The sequence below is a fragment of the Mastacembelus armatus genome, chromosome 3, assembly GCF_900324485.2.
Source record: "Mastacembelus armatus chromosome 3, fMasArm1.2, whole genome shotgun sequence".
In the NCBI taxonomy this organism is placed as follows: domain Eukaryota; kingdom Metazoa; phylum Chordata; class Actinopteri; order Synbranchiformes; family Mastacembelidae; genus Mastacembelus; species Mastacembelus armatus.
Window position 1 is genome coordinate 13,862,656 of NC_046635.1, and position 12,121 is coordinate 13,874,776.

General features: G+C 39.1%; 1 protein-coding gene across 1 annotated transcript in view; it reads right to left on the minus strand.

The window, feature by feature from the left end:
- Window positions 1-221: 221 nt before the first annotated feature.
- kiaa1549lb (KIAA1549-like b) overlaps window positions 222-12,121 on the minus strand; it is a 107,523-nt gene continuing 95,623 nt past the window's right edge. The window contains exons 13-22 of the mRNA XM_026320093.1: window positions 11,559-11,749; window positions 8,048-8,178; window positions 6,799-6,923; window positions 5,711-5,940; window positions 4,574-4,706; window positions 2,506-2,880; window positions 2,333-2,421; window positions 1,857-2,005; window positions 1,565-1,716; window positions 222-485 (exon numbers count right to left, since the gene is read on the minus strand). Coding sequence (XP_026175878.1) covers window positions 222-485; window positions 1,565-1,716; window positions 1,857-2,005; window positions 2,333-2,421; window positions 2,506-2,880; window positions 4,574-4,706; window positions 5,711-5,940; window positions 6,799-6,923; window positions 8,048-8,178; window positions 11,559-11,749 — 1,839 coding nt within the window. The remainder of the gene's footprint in view (window positions 486-1,564; window positions 1,717-1,856; window positions 2,006-2,332; window positions 2,422-2,505; window positions 2,881-4,573; window positions 4,707-5,710; window positions 5,941-6,798; window positions 6,924-8,047; window positions 8,179-11,558; window positions 11,750-12,121) is intronic.

The following is a 12,121-nucleotide window of genomic DNA, read 5'->3' on the forward strand; positions in this document are numbered from 1 at the left end:
TTTTTAGAAACTAAAAAAACAATCTTCTCTGATCCTTAAGTCAGGAGCTGAGAAGCACCAACAGTATGTTAAAAAAAAATTAATTCATTCAGTGGGTAACGAATGTCAGTCTGTTTTACAATACAAACATCAAAAATCAGTCCGAAGGAGCATCATCTTTTTGTGCCTCTGCTGAAGACCAGTGAAACGTTAACAACCTCCTGCACTCAATGGGGGAAGATTTAAAACTCAAACATGTCATTCTGCTTCTTCGCCAGCTTTGCCACTTCCTGCCGGATAGCCTGCACAAGTGCAGAGGTGGAGAGGCTACTCAGGGGCATGCTGTCCATGTCCTTCACCACCTGGGGCAGGTTTTGCTGGGATGCTGTGGTGGGGGCACTGGGCGGCAGCTGCAGTGCCTGGTTATACTCCAGGGGCAGCCTTGTGGGGCTCCCCTGTGGGTAGCGAGGATGAGGAAATGCCTCTGCATACCCAGGCAGGGGCGCCTGGAAAATAGGATAGACAAAAAATTAGTAATACAGCAGCTTTACATTATAATGTAAAGTAATAATGGCTGCCAATTAGGTAATTAGAAGGACAAAATGGATGTAAATGTAGAATGTATGTATTTACAAAGAAGTAAATAGGTGATAAGAAAAAATATGTACAGTTGCATTTGGGGAAAAGATCATTATAAATGAACCTAAATAAAAGAGAAAGAATGAGTGTGGCAGCCTACAAATATATGATATGGAAATTGATTTTGGTTCAGTGTTTAAACTCCATAAATGGACTACTTCTGAATGTTGAATAGAAGATTCTTGTGTCATATTTACACATCAAGAAATCAAAAGGAAAAGGGAATTAAGTGATCATTCAGTAAATGTGCTCAACGACAATTTGTGGTGTCTGCTCAACTGAAACCATTAATTCAGTTCAGCACATTCTTTCTAAATGACCCTGTCTGAAAACATCTGGTTGAAACAGGTAGACAGGGAAGAGGGAACAGGCTACGGAGGGGAGGACAGGGAATGTCACATGGTAACTGATCTGACTGAATGAATGGAGTCTGTGTTATAATGAACAATAGAGAAAGTAGAACGATGCTTAAAGAGCATTGTGAAATATTTTAAATCAGTCAGTGCCATAATTAGACAATATGCAAAAGGCAACAAATACAAAGAGACAATCCCACCTGCAAAACATATATTTCTCTCATGATGTTTATATTTTGTGTTTCAGTGTTTATTCCCACTGCACTGCTGTGGCGCACTTTCACACATCAGAGAAAGTAGCAGGACAAGTCAGAGAGACAGCTTCTTTTGTGATTAAAGCACTATTTCTAATCTATTCATGGTCTACATATAGCCTTAATTCTATAAGAAATTCCCTAACTGTCACTAAGCATAGCCTAATTTAAAGGGCTAGATATTAGAATAAAGGGTTGTTGGACACTGGCACAAATGTTTGAAAATGGGAACTGTCCTAGTTTAATCCAGACATCAGGCCATATTATTGTACAGCCAGAAATGTATTTTTTATTAGGATTGGGTGCTTCTTCGGCAAGCCAAAAAGGCTTCCTTACAGAGTCTGCCCACTGTGGCAGAACATCCTCAGGTTCAGGTGGGTAGGACATCCAAGAGGGACTGTGGTAGGAAGTGGGTGGTGTGGAAACAAAGTATTCTGAGTAGCCAGGCCTGGTGGCTGGGATGGCGTAGACGGCTGTTATTGGGTTTCCTGTGAAAAACAGAAAAGAGCATATCAGTCATATTTCAGGGGATGATTAAATGTAAGATTTGAATTCCAAGAGTTTTAATTTGTCTCATTCTTTTTTTTGCTTACTTTTAAAATGCAAAGTCAGCTTTTCATATGCTTACCTGAGTAGTTGGACACAGGCCGCTCTGCAGTGATACATGGAAGTGCTGCTCGAGTGGTTAGGCCGTATGGATTGTTGTCGTGTTGACTCTGCATTTCAGTGACAGATGTCTTTGAGCTTTTTCCCTTAGGCCCCAAGTCAGACATGGATCTAAGTTAAACAGAAATGGGAGAGGTGTAAACATGCTGCATACCACATAAATGCCACTAGATGGCAGACATATTCTATGTGGGAAAGTAGCTATCTTATTAACATTCTTGCTATCTCTCAATGGACTTGTTCAATATTCAAATTTATACAAGGCCTAAAATCACCCTGACCACAGCCCATTTACCTTAGTGAATATCTGGTCAATGAATATAAATTTGAATGGGAGTATATTTGAAATATCTGATGGGCTTTGGGAAGCTCCAGACAGTGTGTGTATGTCTCTGTCAGTTTTCATCTACAGTATGTGGGTATGTCATTCTGTCTTACCGTCTTAAGGAGGTCCCTGGAGGAGGTCCAGTGCGAGGTGGTAAAGGGGGTGGAGAACTCATCTCAGGAAGTTGGGTGAAGCGAAAGGCCTTAAAAAGATGAAGTGAAAGAACATTTGAGATTACACACAGACACAGTTCTTAAAACAGGGAAAATTATCTTTACCCACTTACTGGTTTAGGCAGGCTGTACTGATACATGTCTGGACCACAAGATGGTACCCATTGCAGGCCTCCCCGTCCACTGCTCATTGTGCCAGGAGCACTGGTCATCACGTCTGCATAAGGTAAAGGAGGTGGTGCAGGGTTGTAGTGGTCAGGCAGAGGGTGATGTTGGTGGGAGTTCCTTCCTGATGTGGACTGCCCCCCTGAAGCCAGGCTGAATGCCTCCTCCAGCAGCAGGTGCATTTGCTGTCGCACTTCATCAATGGATGGCTGTGAGCTCAGAGTCGACGTCTCCGAGTGGCCTTTCAACCCCCGACCATACATGTATCCCCGTGGCCCCATTAGTCTGTCAACATTTGTCTCTTCAATCAACTCTGGCTCAGTCTAAAACATATACAAACAAATTTACACAATTTTGAAACATATGCAAACTGGGACTCAACACACATATTCAATATTCAAACTTTACCATGTAAATACAGTAAATTGTGTAAAAAAAGTCTTTTCTGCCAATATTGCTTTTTAAGTAATTAATTACACAGAGGAAAAAAAATTGTCATCATTATAAGGTTTGGTCTGTTTTCAGGTCTCAGGTTGTTTTTCACGTTTCATTTTAACAATTGAGTATTGAATATTTTAAGATGTTATTTATTCAGCTGGTTATTTCTTGATTTTATTTTTATTAAAATCATAGATTCTATAGGCAATTTTTGTTAAAACCAAAAGTTCCTTGCTGTGCTGTTCTTATAATAAGTGGAACGCAAATTACATTTGTCTCCTCCCCTTTTTTGCTGATCCAAAAAATGATCTATTCTGTGACTCAAAAACCGTAATGTGATCCAAACCGTGAGTTTTGTGATCTGTTGCACCACTAGACTAAGTAAGCAGAAGAGTTTGATGCACCAGTGCTAGTGCTTGGTCACAGTAGGTTCAGCAGTACAGAAACAGTAGGCTATTGACCAAATACAAACTGCACTTCTTTGTATAATCCAACATAAGCTAAACAGTTGCTGGAAGTACCATATGTGTGCTAACAGTATATTCTATCTTTTCTCTCAAATTGGAAAGTCAGAATCAAGACACTAATATTTGGCAATTTGTAGAACTTCTCAAGCGTCTTTATTAAAAGTAAATATGAAGTTTGCTATGTTAAGATGTGTGACTTTTTGCTCATGGTATCAAATTGTAGTTCTACGTGAGTGATATTTCAAAATCAAATGCTCAAAAAGCTACTTGCATTGCAGACATCTGAATTGCAATATCAAAAAAGGGACGGGATTATATAATAACATTATTTCCATATATGTTCCATATATTTGTCCCTTTAAGCCATGCCAGTGTACCAGCATAAGACTAGTTACACCTGTGTTTTTCCTGCTACACCATGTCAAAAAGGCTTTTTTTTTTTTTTTTTTTTTTTTTTTTTTTTTTTTACAAAAAGACAGCTCAGGAAGAAAACCCTTTTAAGGGAAGGTCTGCTTGATTAGTTACAGGAGCGCACATACTAGTATTCTGACTCCATGGCCAAAAGAGCTATACAGAGACCATAATGGTACAGTAAAAGAATGAAGGCATAAACCAGCCATCGTGAAATGCATGATATATCAAAACGACAGAACATTATAAATCTTAATTCTTAATTATGAATAAACCATTTCTCCTCCTTGAGCTTGCTATAGCACACTTGAGCTTCCACCTGTGAAGAATATGTTTCAATATATCTCTATTTCTAGCTCTAATTGTCCTTCACTTCATTTCATTGACCAATTCACTGATTCAATGACAATAAAGTTGAATCTAATTTAATCAAATCTATTGCTGCAAAGTGTCTTAAATAGAACAATATGATTGAGCACAGACGAGCTTTTATTGCAATGATCTATTATTATTGCTGATACATCACTTGTGCAACAGCTTCTTACACATACTGCATTTTGTAAATTATCTAATACTATTGTAAAGTACAAGCACAGCATTGTTTTGTCAATCACTTTGTTGTAGGTGCTACTTTTCTTCAACTGTAAACACAAAACCTATCATGAACAGACTAAGAAGTGGGTGATTGCATATGACTCACGTCATAGCCGCTGTTGCGGATTCCTCTCCTTGGTCTCTCCCTCATAACAAGTAGGTCCATCTCTGTTCCTCCAGGACTGGGACTGCTCAGGCTCTGTCTGCTTCGATAGGCTGTCTGCCCTACCTGGGAGTGCCTGTCAATTAGAGTGAAGAGTGGATTCAGACCTGTGGTAGCTTGTGGTAATAATTTAAAACATTTCAATTACTCTCAGCCATGGTTTCAGTGTGCCAGCAGTGAAAGGAGGTCTGGTACAATTAATCTTCTTGATGTTTTTATACATAACATGATAAAATATCAGACAAACTATTTAATTTCCTTCAACCATTTGAAATATACAGCAAATAGATGTTGTATTGTAAGATATCACATATGGACATCAAGTAGAAGAGCCATATAAACACTTAAAATAATAATCATATTACCTGTGTCATATGCAAGATATCAATAGACTTGACAGCAAACCATCTCTGTCTGCTATGGTCACTGCAGCTGTGGGAATGTATGGTGGTGGTATAGCTGATCAGCCACACACTTCTTCTGACAGTAAACAGCTGCTGAAATCCTTATATTGCTCATCAGGGTTGAAAAAATAAAAAATAGCTGTCCAGCCTTCGCAACATACAGCCACAGAAAATTCAAAAGTAACTTTCTGTTCTGAGTGCAGCTGGTATGGGTACATGTTAATCTGATGTGGAAAATATTGTTTGCATACTTGACCTAAATCTGTAATAACTAAAGACGGTCTCTCTCTATATGCATGTGTTAAGCTGAAGCAGGACAGAACCAGTACAGTGGACTGTCCAACACTGCCAATCCTCTTATCTCCATTATGGAAGCTCAGGACTTGGATCAAACTAATCACAATGCCTACTAAGACAGGATAATGACAATATTAGAGGAGCCAGTTTCACTTATCTCTAAGCCAATTAGACTGTTGCAAGGGTCAGCAGTTATGGATAACGGTCTATGGTTAGAAGCCCAAACAGCCAACATGAAATGCCATGTCACCTGCGTAACTGTTCAGACTGTATCCTCATGTGACATTTCTGCTCACACACTTATGTAAGCACAGATTTTCCTTTCTGTTTATACTTAGCCAAACCTAGGTTCCACTTGCTTTTCCACTCTCCCCCTCACCTCCTGTGAGACTTGACATAAGTGGAACCTCGCTCATCATCAGGCTCCAGTGGTCTGCCATGCTCACCAGCTGACCTCTCAAGGCCGTGCTGCTGTCTCTGTGCTAGGCCTGGACCGCCGCTGCTGCCATCAGTGGAGGGGAAGTCATAATAACCCTTCCTCTTAGCCTTGAGCCTAAGCTTGTTCCTGTAGTGCTCAATGTCTGACTTCTGCTTCAGAGCCATGTTTACCTGCAGAGAAGAAAAAGAATGCAGGATGCAAAAGAAAATAGAGACATCACAATGGAAAAAGACAGTGTTCTTGCTATGTGTCTGCTTTGTGTCAAAAAGCATGTGTGGATGAAAGAAAAGATTTTTTGAGAATAAGAAGCTCTAAAAATTCAAGCATCATGTAATAATCTGTCAGAAAGATTCAGAGCATATTTGTCATATTCATATTTACATATTTAATGCATGACTTAAAAATTACAGATGGAGTGAAAAAACTATGGAAAAAATGCAAATGTGTGTTGTTAGTTCCTCTTTGATCTTGGTTAATAATAGTCCCTTTACTGTATAAAGATTGTATGTGGCATATGGCATATGTTTTTGATTGTCACTAGAAAAGTTTTATTTCATGTAGTTTAAGTGGCCTGACTAACAATCATAGTACAAGTTTGGAGAAAAGCATATTTACATTACTTACTGTTTATTTAGAATGTAACACTGAAAACCTCTTCTGACGATTTCCTCTGAACTGTGCCATTGTGGTGTGATCAGAGTTGACAGACTGTGCTAACAACAAAACAAACCCCAAACTGTATAACATTTTCATTCAGGTTACATGTAACTGTGGTGCATAAAGCTACTGTATTTGACCTTTTTCTATCCAAGCCCTGTCCATGTTAAACTACTGGGTGCCAACAGAAGTACAGAAATTCCTAATGTAAAATTGTTTGGCAAAAAACTGTTTCTTCTGAAATCACATTGGTCATCCTAAGAAGCCAACTGTAATAGACTTTTGTATGTGTTCATTTCTTTTTTGTCTGTGCTTGTGTGCATGCCAGTCTAGGGGGCGAGTGGTCCAGGGGACATGTGCATGTGCATCACCTCTCCATTGACCATGGCTGAGTCCTGGCTGCGGTCAGACGATGCTGGTTGTGAGTAGTTGGGCTGTGCTGCCATGGGTTTTATGGAAATGTGCTGCAGGGAGCCTGAGGAGGTGTCATATGGATCTAAGGAACAGAAAGGGAATTTACTTATAAAGAGAAAACAACTCTGATCATCTCATTGTTGGTCAAAAGCGAACAAACTGTCACTCTCCCTCTTTATGTCTATGTCTCTTTTTCTGTCCTCTCCCTTGTTTTCATCACCTTGTCTCTCTGTGGCTGACACTGTGGGATTATGTCAAATATTCATCGACTGTGTCAGCAAATGAATCAGTGGGGAGAGACAATAGATCACAAAGATGACTTTGGCTCCTGAAGATGTAGCTATGCATTTCTGTGCATTTCTGAAACTGACTTTGCACTTTCATTCCTTATCTGAGATCAGACACACTGGATTCAGTTCTAGTTCCCCTTAATGCAGCTGTTAAATTATTCAACTCCACCCATTAAGAAAGTCATAATCTAGTGAGCTTGATCCAATTTACAAGTAGTATTTGATGAATTTAACTTACATCCACAAGTACAGTAGAACATTTAGCTTCAGTGCATAAGAATAGAAGAGTGATAAGCTTTTACTTAAACTGTTCAGCATCTCAGATGAAAATGGGATGTGAGACTCCATAGACATTTTTTATTTTTTGCATTAGTAAAAGTGTGGGTGTGTTTCTGCCATTGTGTCACAGTATCCACAACTATGAAATACTGTTATGTCAGCATCCATCCATCCATTATCTATACCTGCTTATTCCTTAACCAGGGTCACGGGAATCTGCTGGAGCCCAAAACCACACACACTCACAGTCACTCCTACGGGCAATTTAGAATCACCAATCAACCTAACATGCATGTTTTTGGACTGTGGGAGTAAACCAGAGTACCCGGAGTAAATCCACGCAAGCATGGGGAGAACATGCAAACTCCACGCAGAAAGGCCGAGTTGTTATGTCAGCATATCTCATGCATATTCATTGGATTAATCTCACAGCAGCATGTTTACCTTTCTGACTATAAAAAGATGCCCATGGAAGTGCATTTCAGTGATACCTGTGTACGTGAAAACCTAAGACTGAAGAACTGTTTCATGCTTGAGGGAGGAAATGACAAAGATTTTTGTGATCTGTGACACGCCTGACCTTGTCTGCATAGGAGCTGTAGAATTATTTATTTTTGCATCCGTATGTGACTCTCACCGTCCCTCTTGCGTGGAACCTCCTTTGTCAGTTTCTGCTGTGCTGTGACTTTCTGCACTGTCAAGCCCCTGCTGGAATTCAGCTTCTCTGATTCGTTGCTGATGACGGAACCATCCTCACTTGGCGACTTGCTGTAAGTAACCATAGCAACAGCAAAGGCGGTGAGCTCTCGGGAAGCTGAGCTCAGAGCCAGATTATGTCATTCGTTCTCATAACAGCCTCTCCTTCCTCTCTCCCTCTCTCAAGCACAAGTCCAAGAAACATAATGTATTATTCTTTTTCTCCTAAATGAAAAAATGTGTGTTCATATATTCAATTCTGTGTTCAGGTTTTGTTCATTGATTCCCAATGTGAGTAAAATGACAGCAAATGCTAAAAAAATTACTTCAAATCTGTGCTGAAATCAAGCAATGGTCTCACCATCTGGTGTGTGTGTGTTTATATGTATCTGCCTGTTTGAATTTGTACATGTGTGTTGTGGATATATTCTCTGTTTGAAAACCAGCGTGTGTTCATGTTCAGTACAAAGCATGACTGATTCTTCCATTAACTAAACAGCTCCTTTATCCAATTCTTCTTTCACTAGCTTCAAGCACTTTGCTGTAGTTGGAATTAGAGTTGATCAAGCAGCAGCTCAGAGACCATGAGGCTGACAGTGACATTAAAGCACCATGGTCTATCCCCTAATTGTCTGGTAAAAATGATAACCACAAAGAGAAACAGTGGAACAGTGGCTGCTGTCCCCTGCTCCCACTGAGGCAGTACTGTAGAGAGCGAGCACCATGCAACACTTCCAGGATTAACAAAAAGAAGAAATCAACATATAAACACATTTTAGTGTTGATTTAACTCTAGTGATTTTGCTATTTAGCCTACACATGTACAAAATATCTGATGCTCCAGCACAAAAGTCATTTTTCTGACTATAGCTTAAGATTTTTTACTTAAAAAGAATTCCCATCTCAATCTCAGAGTGTAGCTTCAAGTGGGATCAAACTTAGGTCTCCTGAATCAAAGCGCAGCATTGTTCACCACCACCAACCTTCACCATAGTGCCTGAATATTACTGTGTGAAAGCAGAAGGTCATTCATTCAAGAAGTATGTTATATCAGAATATAATCAATCACATATGTCCAAGACATATCTGTTTGCATTGTAGTTGCACAGGAATGTTTAAGGAAAGTGTGTTGGATGATTGTCCTCATGAAGTCAAGAGAAAATTTCCAAAATATTAAAGTAAAGTAACGCAAGATCTTCACACTATAGTCACAGTTTACAGCTGACCGTGGAGCTTTTTCTTTACTTTAGTTTCTGAGTGTACATTATAATATGGGCTACAGTATGATATGTGCATGCATGGGTGCTGTACTCTAGGCTCAGCTGAGCGCCACCTACAGACATTACAGTGTAACACATGTGCTGTGATACAAATGTTGAACAGTCACCTGTGTGTGACACTTTGAACCACTACTTCTGTACAGAATATGTTTACCCTGGCTGTATGTTTGATCCCCTTTTGGTGTTTAGTAGCTAACAGATGTGACCTTGGTACAAATAAAGGAATAACATCAAATAGGAAAGTGGAGATAATACAGCATACTTGCATGTATGTTTCTGTCTCAACACGTGTATTAACATCCTAACCTTCATATACTTATATATATATAATATAAATATAATTAATTATATTAATTACGAACATGCTATACAGATGCGTGACAGATTTCACCTTCACTCAGACATCAGCTAAAACTGAATCTACAGCTGACTGAATGAACACATTGCTTGTCTGTCTTAATATGAAGAGCTAAAAACATGTTGCTCCTACAGGACAGCTCCTTTTCCAATAGCTATAACATATGTTGCAGATAGCTGTAATGCAGCACTAATGTTTTCTGTGATGTCAGCTGGTTGAAAACTGAATAAACACAGTTGAATGATTAAATCTTAAAACCTGATCTCATAAAAAGATAGCAACCTTTTGAAACCAGTGGTTTGATAAATAGCAAATGAAAAATCTTTACTGCCCCAAGAGTCTCCAAAATCATTTCTATCTATCTATACCCTATAGATTCCCTGTTCTGTTACATATGTTTTACTGCATCTCATTATTTTGCATAGACTTGCAAAATTAAGCCCTTTTAGTTTTACTCTTTTAAATAATTTAGCAATATCGTAACACACACTCTGTTAAAGGCTGCCTATCATTCAGCATCAGGGTAGAATCAGGACAGACAGTAAGGTTGAAAGAATCTTTGTGTTTTATCGGCCTGCCTTTCTCTGTGCAACCCAGGAGCTTTTTGACAGAGCAATCCTTGAGATAACACACACACACACACACACACACACACACACGCACACACACACACACACACACACACACACACACACACACACACACTGGCAACCACCAGTCTCTGCTGAAGTAAAAACCTTACAGTATTTCAGAATAATATAGAATGATTCGTTTGATTTTCTGAGAGAAGGCAGCATGTGCCTTCTTATGATGCCACCCTGTTAACTGAGACAAATCCAGCTGACATTGATAAAGTATGAGCCCAGTCTGAAAGCTTCTAGCTGAGTCTGGAGAGATTCTAATTGCTACTGTACAGGGAAAAACATTCTTTTGATTTTCACCTTGGCCTTTCCTCTGAGCCACCCTCACATTAACCCCATTACCACCACCATTGGTTTTTGGGAACAAGCTCAAAAATAATGTACCCAAAATTAAAAATACATGTTATTCCTTTTCAGCTGCCTTGATTACGTTCAGAACTGTAAATTCTACAACCAAAAAGTCAAGATGAATATAAGATATACTTAAGGTCAGAGAACAAGCCAAAAACAAAAAACAAGCCAGAGGTTGAATGGTACAAATGTAAATTTTATTTTGCCTCACCTACTGTTTTATTTTGTTTGTTTGGTTGTTTTTTGCATAATAAAAAGAAAATAAGGCCTGTAGCAGCAACTTTTGTTTCAAAAACACATTAGAGCCACAGTCACGAGCCTGAACCAATTCTGTGCCAAAGGTCTTCATAATGGCACTAAAATTACTATGAGTTTTCTGCTTTGTGGAATCATCTTAACTTGTGGTTTTCAAAAGTGTACCCAACTCATGGAGTTGTCCCAGGCCATTTCATACACGTAATCACTATGCCCATTGGAACACATACACAACAATTCACACATTTGTAGACTAACACACCTGTCTAAATCAACAGTTTCCTCGTGCTCTAATGTTTTTTGTCCTTGAGTGCTTTGTAAATAGACTTTTAATTTATTTAGGTTAAAATTACCATAAATTATCATGCAGTTTTAATCCAAGCTCTAAAATAAAATGAACATGCTCTGCTAGGCTGAATAGAAACAGAGAGGAAAAAGCAACATGGAACAGCTTCTCCTATCCAATTACCCATTGCAAAATTTTATTCCAAGGGCAAAATCTAAATAATATTAAGATTTCAATTTACTATAACAAGGATTGTGATCTTCAACAATAAAGCTAAATACCTTTTGTCTTTGTCAGTGGTGAAGTTCTTCTTGCTCGCGGTCCCATCTTGCTGCAGGGACTTTTCTAGTGAAAGTGGCAGGTCCCGAATTTGTAGGGACATCACCAAAGTATCCTGGCTGGCAGGCAGGGTCTCCTCTTCTCCACCCTGTTGGCCCAGATGTTGCTTGGCATAGTCAAAACCCTGGACTGGCTGATGGACAGGTTGATTGAAAACATAAGATAAAACATAAAACAGACTGTCTAAGTAGGATTGATTTCCTTCCACATGCCTGTAATCAATAAGTTTCACTAATGAGAAAAACAAAAACAGCTCAAAATGTTCCTTTTTTGGAGATGTCCAGAGGATTTAAGAAACTGAACTGCGATAACTGTACTGCTGTGCTTTGACCTGATAGGCAAAGACTTAACTGAGACCCCTTTTCATCCTCTTCCAAAATCTTTTCAAATAAATGACTCACAGTGCAAGGTGACAAGATAAGATTTGCAGACTTTCACAGAAATATAGCAGTGACATTCAATGTTAGGACACAGAGGGATAAGGGGATGGACCCGTTTTGTTTTA